The sequence below is a fragment of the Quercus suber genome, unplaced genomic scaffold, assembly GCF_002906115.3.
Source record: "Quercus suber isolate HL8 unplaced genomic scaffold, Cork oak 2.0 scaffold_175, whole genome shotgun sequence".
Lineage (NCBI taxonomy): Eukaryota > Viridiplantae > Streptophyta > Magnoliopsida > Fagales > Fagaceae > Quercus > Quercus suber.
This window is the reverse complement of record NW_027069635.1, coordinates 913,247-938,130: the sequence shown is the minus strand read 5'-3', so window position 1 is coordinate 938,130 and position 24,884 is coordinate 913,247. Positions and strand designations below refer to the sequence as shown.

At 35.2% G+C, this 24,884-nt stretch overlaps 2 protein-coding genes across 2 annotated transcripts; both read left to right on the top strand.

Moving 5' to 3' along the window:
* The first annotated feature begins 5,353 nt into the window (after window positions 1–5,353).
* On the top strand, window positions 5,354–10,308 carry LOC112027197 (magnesium transporter MRS2-3). Its single transcript, XM_024059867.2, has 6 exons — window positions 5,354–5,909; window positions 7,924–8,157; window positions 8,342–8,470; window positions 8,652–8,812; window positions 8,920–9,067; window positions 9,822–10,308. Exons 1-6 carry the CDS (start codon window positions 5,511–5,513, stop codon window positions 10,110–10,112), a joined length of 1,362 nt encoding a protein of 453 aa, XP_023915635.1. The 5' UTR covers window positions 5,354–5,510; the 3' UTR covers window positions 10,113–10,308.
* Window positions 10,309–21,884: 11,576 nt separating this feature from the next.
* On the top strand, window positions 21,885–24,502 carry LOC112026444 (magnesium transporter MRS2-3). Its single transcript, XM_065778194.1, has 5 exons — window positions 21,885–22,545; window positions 22,833–23,072; window positions 23,193–23,321; window positions 23,544–23,707; window positions 23,813–24,502. Exons 1-5 carry the CDS (start codon window positions 22,123–22,125, stop codon window positions 24,093–24,095), a joined length of 1,239 nt encoding a protein of 412 aa, XP_065634266.1. The 5' UTR covers window positions 21,885–22,122; the 3' UTR covers window positions 24,096–24,502.
* The last annotated feature ends 382 nt before the right edge of the window (window positions 24,503–24,884 follow it).

The window sequence follows — 24,884 nt, the reverse complement described above, 5'->3', positions numbered from 1 at the left end:
TCAGCTACCAGCCCTGCTCTTCCCCCATTATAGTTTCTGAGGAAGGTCTTCCAAGAAATAGGAACGCCATCCAGCTCTAACTTGGGAGACCATGTGCGTTGCCCTCAGCCCATATCAGTAACAAGGGGTTCCTCCTGGCTCTCTGTGGATGAGGCCATTTTGCTCCGGTGGTCCCTCACCACCTTCTGTTGCTTTGTTGTCTTTGGTGGCACAACCACCTCCCTCTCTTCAGGTTCAAGAGGCCTTTTCTTCTTCAAATCTGGTACGGACTTTAAGCCGAGGTCAGGAACCTGAGGTGGAGATGGAGGCAGATTAACCACGGGTTGGGAAGTCTTAGTGCCCTTTGGCTCGGCCTTCTTGCCCCTATTTCTCATCAGGGCCTTCAAGTCTGACATATCTTCTTCTGAAGAGTCTTCTAGAAGAGCAGTTATCAGGATAGGAGGATGGACATTGGACTGCCTATCAATATCCTCCTCGGACTCAAAGGATGGTATCACCTGAACCCCTCATGAAGCTTCTCCCTCGAACTTAAATTTATCTATCTGCTCCTCTAGTGAGGAGGTCGAAGAGCCAACCCTTTCGCCTATAATCACCGGCTTAAGGGGGATTTGCTGAACCGGCTGGACGAGCAGTGGTACGCCCTGAGGGTTTGGTTGTGGCACTGGAGGGAGATCCAATGGGGCCAAAAAGTCCTTCTGATCGACGTCGATTCGGTGGAGGCGATGGTCTCCTTACCTTATCGCGTTCTCGATCGGCTGTAAGTCGGATGGTTTGGAGTTGTAACCGAGAATAAGAGGGACCGATTGGAGTTGCCCGTCTTTACTTACGAAAATCGCCGATCGCAACAAATAGTTGAGCGCGGCAACATTGGTAAGGCTCAGCCGAGGAGTAACATTTCTTTTATCTGTCAACACCACAGGAAAACTTGATCAGAAAGTTGGCAACAATAAGACCGAGAAGACTAAGTTGCAATGAAAGTCAATCCTAAATCTAATGTTAGCAAGCTTAAATCTAAGATGCCCCCACCTGGTTCTCCTGGCGTGGTTAGGCAGTGAAAACCGTCGTGCCACGCACCCGAGACAATCAAATAATCATCTTTCATTCCCTTGTTAGACTTGGGAAGGCAGGAGACGAGCCTAACAGCATCGGATCGGGATTTTAAATAATATCCCGCTGCTTTTTGACTATGGCACTCGTACATATGCACCACGTCTAGCCAGGTGAGTCCCAAGCCCAGATGGCGGTTCAGATCATCAATGGCCCCTAATATCCTAAAAACGTTAGGCGCACACTGCTCGGGGCTAAGCCTATGGTTTCGAAGGTAGTTAGTGGTGATAGGGCCTATGGGAATCGTCATTCCTCCTTCCAGGAAGGCGATGATGGGGATTATCACTTCACCCTCTTTCCGATCTGTTAGAACTTTTTCTGGGGGGCTATATCTCAAACCCACGTCTTCAGGAATGCGGTATGTGGCTCTAAACTTCTCCATCTGAGCAGGACTATTCACCAGATATTGATACTTACCCATCCTAAACAAACGAGATAGGAGGAACTCTAAACGCGGTGACTAGGGAGTGACTACTCGAAGGACAAAAAGAGTGTCCGAAGAGAGGAATAAAGACAAGAATATGAGGACTTACACATACTGGATCGGAAAATGATATCTGAGCTTGTGGGGATGCTTGAAAATATTGGATTTGATGATTGTAGAGTCTGGTCGATTTGAATGCTTCTGTTCGCTGGAAAGTCTGAAAGTATGTAAAGTAAGGAAGAAAAAACCTCCTCTAGGGCTTTATATGGAGACAAACGAGGGAAAGGGAGTTATCTCGCCTAAATTCCAAGGAAGGATCACGTCCGTTGGATCAATAGTCCACTGTTGGATCACGACAGCAACAATTATGAAACGCGCAAACCCATGCAACCACACATGCGAATCAAGATATTTGTGCATTTCTGATTTTTATTGTGTAGCAAATCAAAATCTCAATTTTTCTCTTCGGAGGCGAAGGAAAAATTAAAATTTTGAGGGGCTATTGTGGGGGGGGGGGGTAAAGCCCAGCCATACCTAGTGGGCCTAAAGCCCAAGATGAAGATTAGTGTATGTCCGAGGAGGATAAAATTGTCAATGGGTATTTCGCGTGAAATAAGGATACATGGGGGCGATGAAACTTTGTCTGAAGAGAGAATCAGTGTTCTGAAGAGACGATCATCCTCGAATGAAAGGATTTTGGGGTCATTTAAATATCTGGGGGGTTCAAATGAATGTACTAGTGACTTCAGGGATTTGGATAAACTTTAGACACGCCTGGAGATAAGAGGAACGGAGAAATATCTAAAAAGAAAAGCTGCCACCACCATATTAAATGCACTGCAGCAACTTTTCTAGCCGCATTTATGTGGAAAAGGCATCTGAACAGTACAACTGGAGCTACCGTCATTCACAAAAGTTAAGGGAGATACATGACATGACATGGACTCAAGTAGGGAACTAGATGAAGAACAAGTTGACGATAGGGATAGTAGTGGAGGAAGGTATATAAAAAAGAAGGGATCCTAATGAAAGAGGGAGGAGAACAAAAAAAAGAATTGTAACCTGTATTCAATCTATCATACGCTTCTTCGGACTTGAACTTACTTAGTCTTTACGTGTATTTTTATGCTAGTTTGTACTTGTATGCTATGATCAACCGTTGTTAGCTCCATAGTTAACCTAGCTCTATCACCCACGCTCTATAAATTTATTATTTTTGGGCTTGGGCCACAAATCCCAACCCTACAATAAATAATTTTTTACTAAATTTATTAAAATGCACTGCGCATTGCACGGGATATCCACTAGTTTTACTCTAATTTAACATCTCAAAATAATTGATATAATTCGTTGGTTAGTTATAAACTTGTTTATTTGGTCTTGTATCTGAAAATTAACTTTCAGTTGATGACACTTAGAGCCTAGTAGCTCAATTGACATCTCCTAGTGTTTTCAACAAAAAATTTCAAGTTCAAATCCCCCAACTTTTGATTTATAAATTAAAAAAAAAAAAAAAAAAATCAGTTGATAACTTGTGATTATCAATTTGCATATGGTTTTATAAAAACTAGTCGCATACCCGCACGTTGTGTGTGATAATTTTTTAGGATGATCTCATTAAATATTTTATTAATACTATAATTTTAGTTATTAAGCATTGGTTTTTCATTAGTTTTTAAGTTAATATAAACCTTAAATATTCCTTTTTTTTACCTTTACACGCGTGCACACGCACACACACACACACATATATATAATGTGAATCTTTACACATACCTTTAAGAAAACTCTATATATTCCATTTTTATGGATGCGTAAAATTATAGACCACTACTCCATAATAATAGTGGCTAATTAATTTTATATATATTTTTTTAGTGATCTTATTTGAAACATTTCTTACCATTATCGTATATTTACTAACTGATGATTTGTATAACAAAGACATTAAATGAGGGGTAGCAATGTTCATTATATTTTCAAAAGTAATAGTGTATGAAAATTATATATATATATATATATATATATATATTATAAGTAAGGTTAAATGAAAGGTCAGGGGGGGGGGGGGGAGGGTAAAGCCCAGCCATACGTAGTGGGCCTAAAGCCCAAGGTGAAGATTAGTTTATGTCCGAGGAGGCTCAAATTGTCGAGGGGTATTTCGCGTGAAAGGAGGATACATGGGGGCGAATAAACTCCGTCCGAAGAGAGCATCGGTGTTTCGAAGAGACGATCATCCTCGGATGAAAGGACTTTGGGGTCATGTAAAGATCTGGGGGGTTTGAAGGGGTTTACTAGTGACTTCAGTAATTTAGATCAACTCTAGACACACCTGGAGATAAGAGAAACGGAGAAATATCTAAAAGAAAAAGCTGCTACCACCGTATTAAATGCACTGCAGCAACTTTTCTGGCCGCATTTATGTGGAGAAGACCTCTGAACAGTACAACTGGAGCTACCGTCATTTACAAAAGCTAAGGGAGATACATGACATGACATGCACTCAAGTGGAGAGCTGGATGAAGAACAAGTGGACGATGGGGATGGTAGTGGAGGAAGATATATAAAGAAGAAGGGTTCCTAAATGAAGGAAGGAGGAGAAATGAAAAAGAATTGTAACCTGTATCCAATCTATCATAAGCCTCTTCGGACTTGAACTTATTTGGTCTTTACGTGTACTTTTATGCTAGTTTATACTTGTATGCTGTGATCAACCGTTGTTAGCTCCATAGTTAACCTAGTTCTATCACCCACGCTCTACAAATTTATTGTTTTTGGGTTTGGGCCATAAATCCTAACCCTACAATTATCATTTATGAGTTGTTTTTTTAAAAACATAATTTTAGGGAACTTGCTAGTGGATTAATGACATGATAAAATCTAGACTTTTATTATAAATGAAAGGATAAAATTTAAAGAAATCTATTTGATAGGGTACCTTAAAAACTTTTGAGAAGATCTTAATCTGATAGTTAAGTTAGAAGGATCTTGGCCAAATGGATCTATTTATAGGTTCATAGATAATAAATGGGAAGTTTGATCCTTTTATACACAACTATTATGCCCATTATCTTCATTAAAAAAAAAAAAACATAAAAAAAAAAAAAAAAAATTATGCCTATATACAGAGAGAAAATCACAATTGATTTACTTACTATATGCCATAGATGAAAATAACAATAAGAATTTCATAGCTCATTTATTAATTAGTCTTAAAGATGCACCAACACTGAATAAGTGCTTCTTATTTCCCTTCTCTAATTTTAATTTAGATATCCTAATCTGTCAGAAAAGTTTTTGGCTAAACTCCAACCGGATGCGTTTAAGATCTAGCTAGTCTTGTTAACTGTACACGTTGGATAGAATGAAGCAACAAATCACCGATGCGCACGCAACGCAAATAAGGAAACCACGATGAATGTAATAATACCTTTAATGCTTTTAATGCTATAGGTCTACTTCTAAACTAAAATTAAAAGATTAAAATTCAGGTACAATCAACCTTTACCGAAGTTGACATTTCAAATTTTCAATCATATTAAATTAGGAGCATATATTTTTAAGCAATGAAAAATTATTAAGTATTCTTGAAGTATTATAAATACATTTTTTTTTTCTCTTACATAAATAATAAGTCATATAATAAATTTAATTAGTAAAACTTATTTCTTACGTGAGAGTATTATAAATACATATTTTTTTTATATATAAATAATAAGTTATATAATAAATTTAATTAGTAAAACTCATTGAAGAGTATGCATTATGCATTTATAATGAATATATTAAAATTTTCCCCAAGCAACTACGGTAGCAACCTGAACCAGACACGGTACCATCTTGTTCAGTTGCAACCTAGGAGTAGGACTCACTCTTGACTCTCCTCCAACTAATCAATAAACCCATTTACCACTTACCACTACTAGTCTTAGCTAGCTAGAGGAGGAGCAGAGAAATACTGGTGAGGAAGATTTTGAACATGGGTAGTTCTATTCCTCACAAGTCTGAGTTAGCTCTGACCCAAAGTCTACCGCAGGTCCGAGCCACATCGAGCGGGCCTAAAAAGAAGGGAACAGTTCGAGCCTGGTTGGTGCTGAACACAACAGGCCAGGCCCAGGTGTTAGAGGCCGGAAAGTCTGAGATCATGAGCCGCACAGGCTTGCCAGGCAGGGACCTTCGGAGCCTGGACCCAGTCCTGTCATACCCATCAAGCATTTTGGGGCGTGAGAGGGCCATAGTGATCAATCTTGAGAATATTAAAGCCATTGTTACGCACAGCGAGGTTCTTTTGCTGAACTCAAGGGACCCATCTGTCACACCCTTTATTGAAGAGCTTCAGAAGCGGCTTCACTTTCATTACCATTCCTGTCATACCCAGGTTTGGACTTTACTCATTAGAAGCAATGTTTGAAACAAAACCCATGCAATATCACACTGGGAAAGGATAGGGTCTTAAGTGTTTGGAAAATTTTCTTATGCTTTGGGTGTATAGAGCCGCCAGGGGGGCCCTCCATACGTCTGGCACACAAGATGCCAGTTCCTAGTGCTCGTTCTAGTGCACTAGACCCGATGCCATCGAGTCTAGTGTGCCGGAGGCATTAGACCCAAGTCAATTTGTATCACATTAACATGTAACTTTTTTTTTTTTTAAATTAATTTTGTCGCATATCATTTTGTTACTTTTTTTTTTTTTTTTTCCGAACAAAAAAGGGAAGGGGCGACCAATGTTGTAATCCTTCCTGAGCATAATAGTACCTTAACTGCTGGATTTAAGTTCTGCTGGGATACAGGAGGATACGGTGAGCCAAAACTTCTCAGCTCCGCGACACTAGTGATCCTAAGTTGCCAAGGTAGGCAACCCCACGCAAGTCCATATTCGGACTTGAACATGGGAACTCACCCTTGGCCCATGTTTGTGCATCACCTAACACCGCTAGACCACACCCCTCGGTGGTCATATCATCTGGTTACTTATGATAATGCTAAGTAAAAGTTTAACATTACCACCGCACCTATAGGCCAGTTGGCATCTCTCCCGCACGAAGTGTTTGGGTTTTAGGGAGAATGTAGGATAACATATTTGTAATTAGTAATAAATAGAATTTCTAACTACCAAAAAAAAATTGACATTATTTGAAATGTTACTGTTGTGTTTTTTATATGTAAAATATATTGTGATGTTCGGCAGTTGTGCGCGTCATGTATGTGAAATTTAGAATAGATGAAAGTCAGTGGTCCTTTTCAGATTCCTACTCCGTTGACAAAGCTATCAAAATGATATAAATTTGCAACACGTACTATTATTATTATTATTATTATTATTATTATGGATTGGGTTCATAAAAAAATATATGCTTACAGATGATTGATATTTTCATGTAATTATTATATGCCAATTACTATCTGGAACCTCAGCAAGTATGAAAAAAATATATATATAAAATTTGTTGTCTCATTTGAGTTATTTTTCGTGAAGTTCCAATTTACAAGGTTACTACACAAACAACAAAAGCTGGCTGGATGTGGTAATGTGTAGCCTTTGAAGTCTCTGTGGTGTGTTTGCAGGCATCCCTGATGATTGTATAAGACAGTGACTATAAGTCTATATACTAATACAAAAGCCTACAAACTTTGGCAACAACAAAGAGTGTAAAAAAAGGTTTGAGCCTCAATAAAGTTATAATTTGAATAGTAGTAGACCAGCAGTAATTGTTTTCTCTAGTAAATGTATGATGGAGGGTGAAGTTATGGACTTAAGGGTGAACTCATTTTGATTCTAAATGTGTTACTGGAGAACTTTCCTTTCAACCATGTGAATGCAGCTGTGTCAAGTATTAACCTCTGTTTGCCATTCAACCACAATCATATAAAAATTAATTTAATTACTTTTTATAAAAATTCTCTGCTGGGATTTTTTTTTCCCCCAAAATCTTGAGGTTGGTCTTGGAATTGGGATTTCTATAACATGTTTCATTCTGCTTATAATTAGTAATGCAATGGCCAGCGTAGTTGTTTCAAGATTAGCTTTCTTTGGTGATAATCCTCTTGCCTTTGGAAGGCCTTCAATTTTCAAATTATTATTCAACTTGATTACTGAGCTAATAAATGTTTAAGAAACTTGAAGAGTAGACCTTAATTTCCTTTTCTTTTGCTGATTTATTATTTCCTTCTTTTTTATGAGTGAGTTTAGCCCCAAGGAAAGGACTCAGTATCTTAAGTATCAGCTATACGAAACATCTCTACCGCATTATGTGAGTACCTGAGGGGGACCAACATAATGTGAGAGAGATGTTGCATATAGCTAATACATAAGATACTTTTCCAAGAAAGGGGAAGGATTAATTTGTTAATTATTTATGTGTTTTCTGTTTGTCATTTTGTTGCTTTTATAGGAGGCCGATGATGAAGTTTCTAACAAGAATAATGTACATGAATTGGAAGATTTGAAATCAAGGATTGGTAGTTCTCAAAGGTTCTCCAAAAGATTTTCGAAGTTCATGGATCAAGATGAGTCAATTAAGATGGAGGATGAAGTTGAGAGTAAAGATGGATCAGAGGTTCTTCCATTTGAGTTTGTTGCATTGGAAGCATGCCTTGAGGCTACTTGTAGTCGCTTAGATAGTGAAGTAAGTGTCACTTTCCTCCAGTTCTGTAGTTTTTTTTTTTTTTTTTTTTTTTTTTTTTTTTTTTTTTATTGTTTATTTCTCAAAAAAAAAAAAAAAAATTGTTTTAAACTGTTAATCTCACTTTCTTTGCTTCATAATTTTATTTACTCTTCATTTATTCTTTTGTTATTTGTCTCCAAACCAGGCCAGAACATTGGAGAAAGAGGCTCATCCTGCCTTAGATAAACTGACTTCAAGTATTAGTACTCTCAACTTGGAACGTGTTCGTCAAATCAAAAGCCGCTTGGTTGCAATAACTGGACGCGTTCAAAAGGTTGCTTTATTTTCAGATTTTGAACCAATACAGACGTTTTATTTTTATATCATGTCATTGATTGTGACTATGATACATTGTGGTTGTCGTATTAAACTTCAAATCACCTCAAACAATTGAACCACAATGTTGTGTTTTTCATTTGTAAATTTCTATTGATTGTAGTTATGCTCATCATCAGGTAAGGGATGAATTAGAACACTTACTAAATGATGATGGAGATATGGCTGAGATGTATCTAACTGAAAAGTTTCAACAAAGCCTAGAAAATTCTTCTACTTCCTCTATAAATGAGAGAGATGACACGGATGATGAAGAATTTCAATCAGCCATTGATGATAGGCATGTGATAATATTACTCACTTTTATGATATGAACACTGATTTTTAGCTGTTTGGTATTACTAACTGTCTTCTATGACACTTAGAATTCTCATTGTGTATTACCAGGGTGGCAGCTGAAATCTCATCTGAAGTTACTGAGTCTGCTAACAATACTCACAGTGCTATGGTCAAGAACTTTGATGTTAAGGAGCTTGAAATGCTCTTGGAGCCGTACTTCGTGCAAATTGATGGTACATTAAACACAGTATCCACGGTATGAACCCCATTTTACCGCTAAATTTTCTTTTTGGCTTTCATTTTCTCTAGGCTCTCTTTTTTTCATACTTAGTAATGCTGATATATTTACCCCAGCCCACTCCCCCCCAAAAAAAAAAAAAAAAGATTCTAATGCTTGTGGTTCAATTTTTATGGTTGACCATTAGCATTTGAACTACCCAGCAGAAATTTCAGGACTGGAATGCATTGATAGTGCAGAAAGTCACAGAAATTCACACATACAGATTCTTGACTTTCATCCTGAAAGTATCAATATGTATATACTGCCTCCTAGGGAAGGAAGAAGAGTTACTAAATCATGTGATCCTTATATTTAGTGGGTTGCTTCCTTTTAGTATGTTGTTTTTTGCTCGTCTCACTTGAGCTTTTGCAAAGAAATGAACTACTAATGTGGTTTATGAGCTGTAATATTTCTTTTATTTGATAGAAGATGGAACATTTAACTTTGAAAATAAATTGATTTTAACACAACCTTCTATATTCATTAAAAAGTTATTCAATGTAATGTATGCATTGCACAGATTCCACTTAAATTTTCATATGTTTATTCTCTTAAATACTTAATAAGCTTAACTTATAAATGTGTTGGAACTTTAATTTTCAACTCCACTATAAAAATCAATCTGTGTTATGGTTTTCTTTTGTTTCAAGCATCCTATTTATTAACTTTTCCATTGTTTAGTACTTAGTAATTAGTATATCACTCTTTTCTGATGGTGGTCTCTTGAAAGCTGAGGGAGTATGTAGACGACACAGAGGACTACCTCAACATAATGCTCGATGACAAACAGAACCATCTCCTGCAAATGGGGGTCCTATTATCAACAGCAACCGTTGTGGTGAATTTCTTTATTGTTGTGGCTGGAATTTTAGGTATGAACATCAGATTCAATCTATTCAATGACGTACCACCTGGGAATACAAGATTTCTATGGACTTGTGGAGGCGGCACGTTTTCTTGCATAGTCTTGTATGTCTTTGCTATTGCCTGGTATAAACAAAAGCGATTGCTAGAAAGATGATGGGAGAGAGACCATTAATTCGAAACTTTCGTTGTGTCATAAAGTTGGGAGTTGTATGGACCCATAAAACTTTTATATGTAATGTGTAACTCTTATTATGTTATGGTTATTATCATGGACATGCTTTGTTAATCTGTTACAATTTCAAATACTTTCAGTTTACTGGTTAATAACATTCACGCAGCGTTTGCAGGTATTTGATTTTAAATTTTATTTTCAGGCTAAAGTGAGAATGTTTAGACAATTATGTGATCAAATCAAATGCTTATTCTCCTGATCAGTGATGTTCGAAGTTAACAGACTATTTTCTCAGGTTCGTTGCAAATCTCAATCCAATCTAAATCTGTATATGGCATATTTGATGGATCATATGTTAATGAAATACTAACGTCCTCAACCTCCCTTGTCATGCAAATTTGTGGTTTATCAGTTAATCAAAAATCATCTCCATTTCCCTTCAAAAAAATAAAATAAAATCATCTCCATGCTTCCTGGCGGAACTATCACATCATCTATTCATTTTATTATATTTTTGGATATGTCTGGCAAAGGCCACTCATGGGAAATATTTATAAAAAAAATTATAAGCTACACAAGTTAGCAACTAGTATATTATATATATATATATATATATGAGTGAAGCTGAAATACCCTTATGCGGTGCATATGTCATGTCTAGAATTTAAACCATTTGATTTGCCACGAATTCTTACATCCATTTTAAATTATTTAACCATTTGCATCCATGTGGAAATATATTTTGTGCACCTGCCAACTTTATTTACTACCTAATTATCTTTTCTTTTTTCTTCTTTCTTTTTTGGAGAAACAAAATACATACACAAATAGAGGAGAAGGGATGAGATTTTAACACAAATTCTACTCAAAAAGTTCTGGTAGTAATTTTGTCGTATCTATCATTAGAAATTACATGTTTGGGTTGAATCTATACCATCAGATATTTCAAATGTACCCCATATTGATGTTTCATCTTGAAATAAAACTATATATATATATATATATATATATTTAGACGTTAACAGGACACAGGATGGAAGCATGCTACAAGCCTACAACTACATAATTATAATGCTAAAGACAACATAGTGGATGGTAGTAGTTAGTAAATGATAAATCATGATGTGGTTTGGAATGGAGAAGGTACTGGCGGCTCTACGCCTCTACCTGTATGTGACTTGTCAAAAAAAGATTATATAAATAATTATTTTATACTAATATGTTCTGTGACCACCTTAACTTGAAAAAATTGTATATATATTTTTTTTAAAAAAATATTATTTACTAAATTAACCTATTTTGACTAATCTAATAAAAAATTTGAACACTTTTACTTGAGACTTATTAGAATTAGAGTTCAATAAATATAAGAGTAATGCTATATCCACAACATTTTTACAATAATTTCACAATAAATCTTATGTGGTAAGTTATTACTAATTTTAATTCGGGTTCAATATTAACATGTTTTACCCATCAATAATAGCCTAACAACTTATTGCATAAGATTTGTTATGAAATTATTGTGGTCACTTTATTATTCTCATATTAGCATTTTCAATTTGCACTTTATCTTTTTTTAGTCTATTTTTTTTCTTCTTATTTTATTTGTTAGTACAAAAAAATTGTAATATTTCATGTATTTGCATTTTTTTTTTTTAGTGACATTGATATATTCAAATTGTCTATTTATTAAATTTTGTATAATTTAAGTTTCTTAGTGACCACCCTAAAAAAATTCCTAAAATCGCCACTGAGAAAAAGTATATCTCCTGTGCCAATCTTATGTGGGACTCACATGTGAGTCTCACATGAGGAGGACGCATATTAAAATTTCACTTTGGAATGACCTCAACATAGATCATGCAAATACAATAACACAATATCTCACTAGCCTTCATTTACTAATACAAACAATAATATTATGTCCTTAGGTACTATTTTGGTGGATAGGGATGATGACATATTCATATGTTAATGGTACCACTTGAAAATATATGTCATTGGATATAATATATTAGTATAACTTGAAAATATATGATCATTCATCAAGAGTTTTTTTAGTGTTTTTAATAAAGATATTCAGGCTTAGATCCTCCTCTCCAATTATCAAAAATATATACTCATTCCCATAAACGTGTCAAAAAAAAAATTCTAGTATAAATCCTCGTTGTATTATTATTTACAACAACAATTACACTTTTGTGTAAAAAGAAATACTACATATATAATAATTTTATAATAAATGTCGTAGCTGCTAAGTTAACAACTTATTATTGATTCTCATTTGAACTTGTCATTAAGACTAATTTATTAATGTATCACAATTTGAAATGTAAGGTTGAATTTATTCAATTATGTATTAGCTTTATTTTATGCTAAATTTGCTTCTATTTTAGCATTTAAATACCCTGTACTTAGGTGGAAATTATGTAAGGGTTGTGTGTGAGAGAGTGTGAAGAAATTCAAGTGTGTGTGAAGAAATTCAAGTGTGTGTGCATTGGAGGATTCTCGCGACTAGATCTTGTTGGGTTTTTGTATCTCATACAAAAACACACGCAGTGGAAGCAACAAAAACACGGATCTACTTCAATCATGAAAGATAAACATGTAACCATGAATTTCTAGAATCAAAGAATAGAAAGCATACCTTGGTGCAGTGAATTTCAAAACCAAACTTGAGAATACCTTCAATCTTCATCTCAATTCCACATGGTGCCCAAGATGTGCGGTCTCTCAATCAGTCTTTTGTACATAGATTCCCAAAGAAAAATCCTTCTCCTTCTCCTTGTGGAGAAAAACTGATTTCTTTTTCTTTTCATCTTACGTACGTTAAAACCATTCACATAGTTTCTTTTTTTAATAACACTTATTAAATAATGACTGATTTCTAATTGGGTTAGCCTTTTGGGCCTACCCAATTGGGCTTTAGTTTGTGGCTTGAAATGGGACCAAAGGGACCAATAAGACACTAGCTCCAATGGGCCTTGGGCTTTTCTGTCAACTCTTGACAAGTCCAAAGTTACCATTAATTATATTCAATACCACTATAAGAATATAATTGCACTCTAGGCCTTATCTATAAATTATTTCCCAAGACTTTATTATACATTCAACCCCTTCATTAAAATATTCGTAGTAATACAAAGTCATTAATATTGACTGCCACTTTGAAGGTTACTACATCTTAATCCTTGAGTACCCGGTTTAATCCTTTATGTTATTCATCATATATTTATGAAATCCAATTCCATAAATATATACTTTAGTAACTCTTTACTAAAGTGGTTGGGCCCAACACTCTGAATAACCAAACCCATTAAACTTATCTCAAGAGAATATTTTATATCTCCGTTAAGAGATTATGAATTCCATCTTGAGAATACATGTCCCATCAACACTAAATGCGGCTGCCCAACATACTGAGGTTTTGACCATAACTTATAGATCTCACTCCTGATATATCAAAGCAACCTACATCTCATGATCAGGTCCATTATTCTCTCAGGATTTAGAGTTGATGTAAATAGAAGTCGTGAGCTTTATTATTCATTTGACAGTCATTAGGAGAATAATAAATCTCACAGCGGTCCAGTTCAATATGTCTTAACTCTTAAAACATATCAACATACCAACTAGAAGTCTCCACTTCCATGATCAAGACAAATCATCTTAGTTGATATGTTATAGTCTTCGCAGATGAAATGCCCAATTTCATCACCGACTACGAACTAAAATTCTGAGTTTACAAAGAACTTGTGATTTATATCTTTCTGTGACTTTTCACATAAATCACATACTATGCATCTCATGGACTAAGATAATGTCCCATTAGTTCATAAATGGTCTCATGCAATTAAACAACTTAATTATTCATGACATGCCAATAAATTGGATTTTAGGGCACAAACCCTAACAATATCCCACTTGCCCTCAAAGACAATTTACCACTTATCCGACACTTATCTCCCTATAGAGTAATTCATAGTCACTCTAAGGCAAGGCTTGGAAACAAGTTTCAGCCAGATTTAATGCATAAATCATCTTTTCTACTACTACTACTCACGTATTCATATCTTCTCAAATGAGATGATACTTACGCTTGATGTGTATCTTCACCACCTAGGATGAACACATATCTTGAAGTCCAACTTCATGAATCACAATCAAACTAAGAGTCAGTATTCGTATGTCCAGTTACTATCAAAACCTTACTTTTGTGGAAAAGTATATAATCCCTCATTCTCCTAAGATATTTGAGTATATGCTTTACTCCCACTAAAATAAGTGATCTTTGATTCACTTGATATTTGCTTACTATGCCCACCGCAAAATAGACATTTAGCCTAGTATTTAGCATAGCATAAAGACTTCCTATCGATTTGATATAAGGAACCGTCTTATATGCTCTTCCCTTTTATATGTCTTAGGACTATAGTCCTATATAAAGGAACTTCAAACTTTAAAAGGAAAGAATCCTTTCTTAAAGTATTTCATGCTATACTTGGCTAGACACTAATCTATTTAAGCAATTTAAGATAGACCCAACATCCTAATTTCTGAATTTTAACAAAGTTATAATTCTTAGGATGTGACTAGTCTTTCCCAAGTACTTTATATCCAACTGGACTAGACAACCAAACACTCCTTTGATGACAATAACTCTATATCATTCTAAATGATTAGAATGTCGTCAACATACATTAAGAAATTTATTATTCTATATAGCCTTTACACACATAAGGCATTTTAAATACTTGATCAAAATCAAACAATTTGATTTCTTGATCAAAGATGATATTTTATGATTTAGATGCTTGCTTTAGTCCATAAATGGATTTTAAGCAACTAGCATACTAAACACTACTGGTTCTTTGTTATGAACAAGTCTAGTTACATCATATAGATGTCTTCCTCAAGATTGCTACTAAAAGAAGCTTTCTTGATATCCATTACCATATTTCATCCTAATGAAATATAATGGATAAGAGAATCTAGATAGAGTCAAACTAGACTATTGGTGAAAAAATCTTTTCATAGTCGAAACATTTCTTTTTGAATAAATCTTTTCGCTACTAGTCTTGACTTTGAAGGTTTGCACCTTCAAATCTATCAATCTCATTTACTTGTAGACCTATTTGAAAACAATAGGCTTAATGCAATTAAGCACCTCTACAAGTTCTAGACTTTAAGTAGAATCTAATTCTATTCTCATAACCTTGAATCAGTAATCCACATTCATATCATCTATTGCCTTTACGTAGGACCGAGGATCAAATTCATATCCTTGTGGAATGACTTCAAAAGTTTATCCCAAAAGTATGAATTTATTTGGTAATCCTCCCACTACGATATTGTACCCGTGTATTAGCTATATATCTAGAATAATGTATTGTGGTGTATCTAATACAACCATCTCATTTCCAAATATACTTTATAGTTGTCCTATAACAAATTTTGACATTTTTCTTCTAGAACAAAATCTACCTTTACTTTGAAAGAGCCCTATTCCTCCTTTATGTATGCACTAACTTAAAGATGTCATTGAAACTTTATTCCTTTACAAAAAGGAACCCTAGATCATATTATCCTCTAAATAGAATTCATAGATTGTGAATATAACAAAATAATGGTTCTAAAAGCCCATCTTTCACCAATCTTGAATACCATTTAGATTAATAAGATCTAGATATAAGTGCCAAAATATACAAAACCAAAGGATGGAAACTTTCTCTTTAAAAAGTAAAACATATAAATTTCCATCTAGAAAACAATCATGGACAATGCTTAGCTTTACCAAAACAGAAAAAATTTCCTTTTGGTCATGCTTTTGAGACTAATTTCCTTTTGGCAATTACTAGGGCAACTAACTTGTCCATCTGTTTGGTATTATAATTCCTCTTCTTATCACCCTTACCTTTCGGTTTAGGCTAAGAATTTGAATTAAATCATATTGATCCTAGCCTTAGCTTTTAGGATGTCTTCTGTTACATAGAATTCATTAATCAATTCAGATAATATAAAAAGAATTTATTTTCAAAACAATCTGAATTGATCAAATGATTCTAACAAGGACTTATGGATCATATCCATATGAGATTAACATTTAATCTCTACATCCAAGAATTCCAATTCATTTTAAGATTAAAACATTTTCATAAAATGATATAGAATTGGAACTCCTTAAGCCTTTCTTAGCACTCAATATGATTCATACCAAACATCTCATTTAGACTTGATATAAAGTCTAAGTTTAGTACTAACTCTTGCATCTCATGCAGTAGCACAATTGAGATAGAAGCCAATATAACATATTAGCATTTCAATGGAGACTATGATCATATCATAAGCTATCTTCCATAAATGCATCATGTATAGGAAATTATGACAATGCTGAATCAAAACATGAATATTTACTTCAGCTCCTTTAAGCACCATGTCCAAAATTATTTCTTAGTTAATGTGATTCAACTAAAATAGTAGCTAGAGGACAAAATTTATGACAACTTTATTTTGAGACCTTGAACTTAAATACCAGGACATTATCATTTTGCACCATAACCATATAATATGGAACCCGAAAACATACTATACTAGGTGCAACGACAACCTAATCCCGCAATTAATATTCCTCAGCATAGAGTGAATATCAATCACTATGATCAGGCGAGAATTATTCTCTTTATTAATGCTATCATGGTAACTCTTACCAAACAAAAATAATTTGCCGCTTTTCCTTTGGCCTCTAAGTAATAATAGCAAGAACTCAGCATAGAGGATGCTATCAAACTTAGTCTAGTGTACACCATTGTCTAGAATCATGTGTAGCCACATTTCATCCCTTTAACAGGCTTATTTTGTAGTACCATGATAAAAACACCCTCCGCATGGAATGCAAAGCTCGAGGCTAAGACAAGGTGTTTGATCAAACCACTATAAACCAGGAAATTCAATCTTGTAGTACCATGAAATAAACATCCTCCGCATGGAACGCAAGGCTCGAGGCCAAGACGAGATGTTTACCCCACACCACTATGAACCAACAATGGAGGCCGTGAGATCCAACCCTTGTATCTCTCTCCCACTAGAAATTTAAAACAAGTGAAGTGTCTTGAAATCATTGTGATCTAATCACAATTTTAACCCTACACATCAAATGTGTTTAATTGTTTAAATTCAATGTGATGTAACTATGTCATGTCACAATAGCATAACGAACATTCGCGCAATCAAAAAAAAGTTTAACCTTGTAATCCGTGAAGTAAATACCCTCCGCATGGAATGCAAGACTCGAAGTCAAGACAAGGTATTTATTCACATTACAATAAACTTAACAAAAGGGTTATTTCATCACTCCCACTCGTTATTTGGGTTTTTCTTCAAATAATTGTGATCCCATCACAACTAATAACCTTGAACTTAATTAAAGACTCTAATCTTATTAGAATCACTAACTAAAATGGAAGTCCTAAACTATTTAGGATTCCTTAAACACTAACGAATCAAAAATTAGTTATATAGAACTCTATCCTTAATTTACTTAATTTACTAGATAAAGTATTCTAATCTCATTAGAAACTATATAACTTTAATTAGAATTTTAATCTCATTAAAAACCTCTAATTAAAATAAATTAAGGACTATTAATCATAAAATGATTTAGTACCAAGAGTTCTATTAAACTAACATCTTTGATCTCATTAGGTCTTTTAGTTAGAACTATGTGTAATCTAATCACACATAACCTTGCTCTTAAAAAACTTGAAAACACTTAGAAAAAATTCTAATTTTCTTTCTTTCGATCGATCGAATGTACCTCTCGATCGATCGAAAAAATTAAAAAATTCAAACTTGACCCCCTGACTTGTTCGATCGATACTCGATTGCCTCTCGATCGATCGAAAAACAAATTCGATCGATCGACTATCAATCGAAAATCAATCCAATTAAAAAGTCTGATCACTGTTTCACTCGATCGATCGAAAGTGATTTTCGATCGATCGAAACTCGTGAAACTTGAATTTCCAGAAATTTTCTAAGGCAGTTTTCTAGGGTTTTTCTTGAACAAACAACTAATCGTTTCTGAGTTCTCTTCCAAAAACACCTTTTTGATTTTATCAAGGAAGATTTTCAGATCTAACATTAGGGTTTTCAATATATATCACATATATAAATCATGGTATATGAATTCCAACGCTAATATCATGGAAAGAAAATTGTACAATCTATTATAGCGTTTACTCAGTAGATTCGCTCCATGAAACTTAAAGACACTGTCTAATTATCTTGCACAGTATATTGAGTTTCACGAATCTTAATGATAGAAATACAAAAATTCATAAAACCATGATTATCAAAACATGTCTACACAAAAGAACATACTCAAGGACACAATTATGCAGAAAATTTTACTGCAGAAAATTAAATCACCAAGAAAACGTTTTTTCTTTGATTCTAAAATTCAATCACATGTTATACAAGCATGATATTGAAGACCGCTCTGATACCATTGTTGGGTTTTTGTATCTCATACAAAAATACACGCAGCGGAAGCAACAAAAACACGGATCTACTTCAATCATGAAAGATAAACATGTAACCATGAATTACTAGAATCAAAGAATAGAAAGCGTACCTTGGTGCAGTGAATTTCAAAACCAAACTTGAGAATACCTTCAATCTTCATCTCAATTCCACATGGTGCCCAAGATGTGTGGTCTCTCAATCAGTCTTTTGTACATAGATTCCCAAAGAAAAATCCTTCTCCTTCTCCTTGTGGAGAAAAACTGATTTCTTTTTCTTTTCATCTTACGTACGTTAAAACCATTCTCATAGTTTCTTTATTTAATAACACTTATTAAATAATGACTGATTTCTAATTGGGTTAGCCTTTTGGGCCTACCCAATTGGGCTTTAGTTTGTGGCTTGAGATGGGACCAAAGGGACCAATAAGACACTAGCTCCAATGGGCCTTGGGCTTTTCCGTCAACTCTTGACAAGTCCAAAGTTACCATTAATTATATTCAATACCACTATAAGAATATAATTGCACTCTAGGCCTTATCTATAAATTATTTCCCAAGACTTTATTATACATTCAACCCCTTCATTAAAATATTCGTAGTAATACAAAGTCATTAATATTGACTGCCACTTTGAAGGTTACTACATCTTAATCCTTGAGTACCCGGTTTAATCCTTTATGTTATTCATCATATATTTATGAAATCCAATTCCATATATATATACTTTAGTAACTCTTTACTAAAGTGGTTGGGCCCAACACTCTGAATAACCAAACCCATTAAACTTATCTCAAGGGAATATTTTATATCTCCGTTAAGAGATTATGAATTCCATCTTGAGAATATATGTTCCATCAACACTAAATGCGGCTGCCCAACATACTGAGGTTTTGACCATAATTTATAGATCTCACTCCTGATATATCAAAGCAACCTACATCTCATGATCAGGTCCATTATTCTCTCAGGATTTAGAGTTGATGTAAATAGAAGTCGTGAGCTTTATTATTCATTTGACAGTCATTAGGAGAATAATAAATCTCACAGCGGTCCAGTTCAATATGTCTTAGCTCTTAAAACATATCAACATACCAACTAGAAGTCTCCACTTCCATGATCAAGACAAATCATCTTAGTTGATATGTTATAGTCTTCGCAGATGAAATGCCCAATTTCATCACCAACTACGAACTAAAATTCTGAGTTTACAAAGAACTTGTGATTTATATCTTTCTGTGACTTTTCACATAAATCACATACTATGCATCTCATGGACTAAGATAATGTCCCATTAGTTCATAAATGGTCTCATGCAATTAAACAACTTAATTATTCATGACATGCCAATAAATTGGATTTTAGGGCACAAACCCTAACAGATCTCGCAAGTCACTCACGACTAGCAACTCGCCAAAATATCACACATGTGAAACATGCAGGAAGCTGAAAGGTCATAACAGTTGGAGCATTATAGGACAAAGAGTGCAGTCTTGCCTGGTAGTTAACTCGCGACTCATTCCAGTAGCGAGAGTGAGTCGCCAGAATGCCTTATTTTGCAGAAAAATAACCTTTCACATTCCTCACGTATACTACTATAAATACCTTTATACCCACAAAATGTAGAAAGTTTCCAAAGAGATTTTTGAAAGAGAAACCCTAGAGAAAACTAAGATTGACTAATCCATAATATTAGATATTTGATTCTCCAAATTTCTCTACTCTCACCCTCTCCATTGACATACCCTTGAAATGTTTATTAGCTAAATTCTTATCTCACCATACCTATATCAGTGAGGAAATATTTTGGTACTTGGGAAGCAATTTAGAGATGACCAATTTACTTGATTGATACAATGAGCTTATTGTGGGATTTGGAAAGTTAAAGAAGACACGGTTAGATTTAATCTTGTTGGAGTAAGAAACTTGGAGGATTTTGGTGCATTGGGTAGATTAGGTTTGGAGGGTCTATTGATATTCGTGTATCACAACTTTATTCTTTAGTGGATTATTTTTACAGATTGGAGGGCGTCGGAGAAATTTTTCACTGAGTTCTTCAGTTTCCTCTTTGATAACATGTGCTGGTGTTATTCTTGTGTTTGCATCTCTCTAACCTTTACTCTTTACCTTTAATTGCTGTTGTGTTGTGATTAATTATGATGTAGAGTTATTTATTTCTTTGGGTTTTTACTTGTACACACTATTTGAGCTTTCAGTAAAGTATAAAATAAAACTTTGAGATACAGTGAAAACTGGTTTTATGTTTTTGGATAATGTTATATGCACAAAATTTGACAAAAAATTTCACACTAATTAAGGCTGCGTTTGTTACCAAACACTGAAAATTGTTTTCTAATATAATTTTTAAAATGCAACCAAACACTAGAAAATTTTTCTTTTCTCGAAAATATTTTCACCAAGAAAAATTTTCTAGTGTTTGGTTGCATTTTAAAAATTATATTAGAAAACAATTTTCAGTGTTTGGTAACATTCTGAAAATGCTATTTTCCTACAATTTTTTCACATTTTCTCAGCTTCTAAACAAATTTTATATCACAAAATCCACCACCACCCACATATCAGCACCCACAGAAAATCCACCACCACCCACAGAAAATCCACCACTATTCACAGAAAACCCATCACCACACAACATAGAAACCACCAAAACGCCACCACCCACACCACCATAACAACAACAAAAAAATCAAAGATCAAAGAGAGAAAGCAGATCGACAATGAGATCGACCTAGAGGAGGAGATAGATTGGTGAGTGGCGAATGATGAGATCAACCCAAAGGGGGAGATGATTTCACCCAGAAGAGAACGAGACCAGTCAAGCGGCGACAGACTTTATGTGGCGGGATCTCGGTGGGACAATCTCGGCGGTGCGAAGTCGACGACGCGATCTCGCCAGCACGACTGGGGTTGGGGCAGGATCTCGCCGGTGCGTTTGGTTGCGCGAAGTCGAAGGCTCTCTCTCTCTCTCTCTCTCTTTGCACGTTTGAGTCCGGAAATGGTTTGAAGTGAAAATAGAAATATAAAATAATTTTCAGGTCAAAGGCTTTATTTTTAACGTCAAATGAAATGTTTTTTCGAAAAATTCTATTTTTCATACGCAACCAAACACACGATGAGGTGTAAAATGATTTCCTAAAAGCTAATAAGCTTTTACCGAATTCAGATCTCCTGCTAATGTCATTTTTTTGATAAATTATTTATCTTTTTTTTTTTTTTTTTTTTTTTTTGGGTCTATATAGATTTTCCCTAAACTTTGATTTTCCCAAGTCACAGTAGCCTATCTATTCAGTGGTGTTTCAACCCAGGTACTTATCAAAAAAGATACAACTAGTACGGCCGTACGGGTTACCCACTCTCCAAGAAACACTGCCACTTTCAACTGACCCAAAAATATAAAAAAAAAAACGACAAAGACAGTTTTGTTCGTGTTTCTGTGAAAAACCAAAACTATGAGGGGAGGTGGTTATGTTCCGAATAACCCACCACCCAAACCGGGTCTATCCATAATCGATGAAGATCCAGACACGGCCCGACCCATCTCCGCCCCTCACCGGAAGAAGGCCGCGGGGGTGAGAGCTTGGATGGTGGTGGACTCCACCTGCCAAGCGGAGTTGATTGAGGCTGGTAAACATGCTATCATGAGACGAACAGGTCTGCCCGCCCGTGACCTTCGGATCTTGGACCCGCTTCTCTCGTACCCGTCAACCGTGTTGGGTCGAGAGCGAGCAATTGTGATCAATCTGGAGCACATCAAGGCTATCATCACAGCCCAAGAGGTTCTCTTGCTTAATTCTCGTGACCCATCTGTCACCCCTTTTGTCGAAGAGCTTCAGAGAAGGATTTTGCGTCATCACCACGCCACCACTGCTCAGGTCTCATCAATTTCCTCTCTCTTTTTTCAATGTTTTGATTTTTGAGTAATGGGTTTTTTCATTTTGTGTTGTTTTGTTTCAATAATGAACCCCAATTTGTTGAATTATAAGAATCTAATTTCCAGTCCAATTAAACATTTTTGGAATCCAAAGAGTACATTTTATTTTTTATTTATTATTATTAATAATTATGAGTATTTTTGGTTGTGGTGACGTTGTTTTCCTTGTATTTTTCAATTTGTTTTAAGTATGTATGTTTGTGGTTTGGTGTTTTATGTTGTGTATAGGAGGGCAATGGTGAAGATTCAAACTGGTCAAATTTGTATGACTTGGGAGAGCCACAATCAATAGCCGATAGTCCTGTAAATTTTTCTCAAGGGTTTCCACAGTTTCAAGGTCAGGATGAGGAAGGCAAGGCAGAGGGGAAACAAGGCCTTGACAATCAAGATGGAATGAAAGTTCTTCCATTTGAGTTTGTTGCATTGGAAGCATGCCTTGAGGCTGCTTGCAGTTGCTTAGAAAATGAAGTAAACATTATTTCTTTCTAGTTTGATGGTGTTTTATTCTATTTTGTTGTTGTTCTGTTCTGTTCAGTTCTTGTTTGTTTACTATGTTCTCATTTCTTATTGTATCTGTTTCAAAATCAGGCAAAGACATTGGAGCTGGAGGCTCATCCAGCCTTAGACAAGCTGACTTCAAAGATTAGTACGCTTAATTTGGAGCGTGTCCGGCAAATTAAAAGTCGTTTGGTTGCAATAACTGGACGTGTTCAAAAGGTAGTGGCTCTAAGATTGTGATTTCTGAATTATTAGGCATATCTATTATAACTCAGATGGTGTAATAGGCTGGAATGATTTTATGAACCTGTGTTTGCATATCTATAATTGGTATGGCATCATTCAGTTGAACCATGCCATTTATTCAAAATCTTATTTTATAGGTGAACTAGTTCACTTTACAGACTTTTTGATTTATGGTGCATACATGCTCATTTCCAGGTTAGGGATGAACTAGAACACTTGCTTGATGATGATGAAGATATGGCCGAGCTGTATCTTTCGGAGAAGTTGCTCCAACAAAACCTTGAAAATTCATCTGCTTCCACTCTAAGTGAGAATGACAACATGGATGATGAAGTTCTTGGATTAGACATGGATGATAGGCACGTACTAATCTCAGTATCATTTTAATAATAGGTGTCCCTAGTTTTAATTATTTGATTACTATCTAACATGCTGAACATGGCCCATCATCTTCTTGTTATTAGAATACCTGCTGAAATCTCAGCAGAAGCTGGTTCTGCAAGTTACAAAAGTGAACTTCAAAACATCAACAATTCCCTGGAGCAACCATATGGTGTGTCTAAAGCACTTAGTAGGGACAGCCATGGGATCCATACTAGTACTACTCACAGTGTTACAGGCAAGCACCTGGATGTGGAGGAGCTTGAAATGCTGTTGGAGGCATATTTTGTGCAAATTGATGGTACACTAAACAAACTATCCACGGTATGGAACTACATCTACAAACTTTCTCTATTTTCTCACTGAGTCACTGTGCGTCAACTGTACCTTCACCCAGCCGTACCTAGGTTGACACTTCACGTGATGTATGTTTTTCAAATTGTAGACAGACTAGCCCCTAAACCATACCCAAATACCAGCATAGCCAGTGAGTAATAGTTTAAATGGCACTTCATCCTCCCATAGGAGTAGGATGTGGGTGAGGTTGAGATCAAAATCTACTGGTTGTGTATTTTTATCATACCAATTAAAATACCAACATAGATGGAACATATTTTGGGGAAAAAATGTTCTCCTACTCAAAGAGAAATTGTTTTAACTTGTTTCACTCAAGCCTTATGATGTGGGAACTAGAAAGTGATTAAGGTAGTCCTCCTAGTTGATGTATACCTCATGAAATATATCAGTTTCACTTAACAACTCTTTTTTGGTAAGTTGGTTCCACTTTACAACATAATTCAGCAATTAATGAGTTTGTCTAATAATAACAATCATCATGATTCTGACTTATCAAAAAAAACAATCATCATGATTCTGATCACCAAAGCAGTCAGTCATTTTCTTATGCAAGAGCTTTTCCATCTAGTTTTAGATCCACCATCAAGGACTTTCTCTACCTATGACCTTGTCTCCACTTGTGAACAGAAGATGTGCTCTATCTCTAAAAGGCTTGTTGGGTTTGGCTTGTTGAAAGTAGACCTATTTTATTCTCTCTGACAGTGCTGATAAAGTCAAATGAGGGTTATCATAAATTACACTCTCTCTCTCTCTCTCTCTCTCTCTCTCTGTTGCACTACAAATACTTTTGTGGAGAAG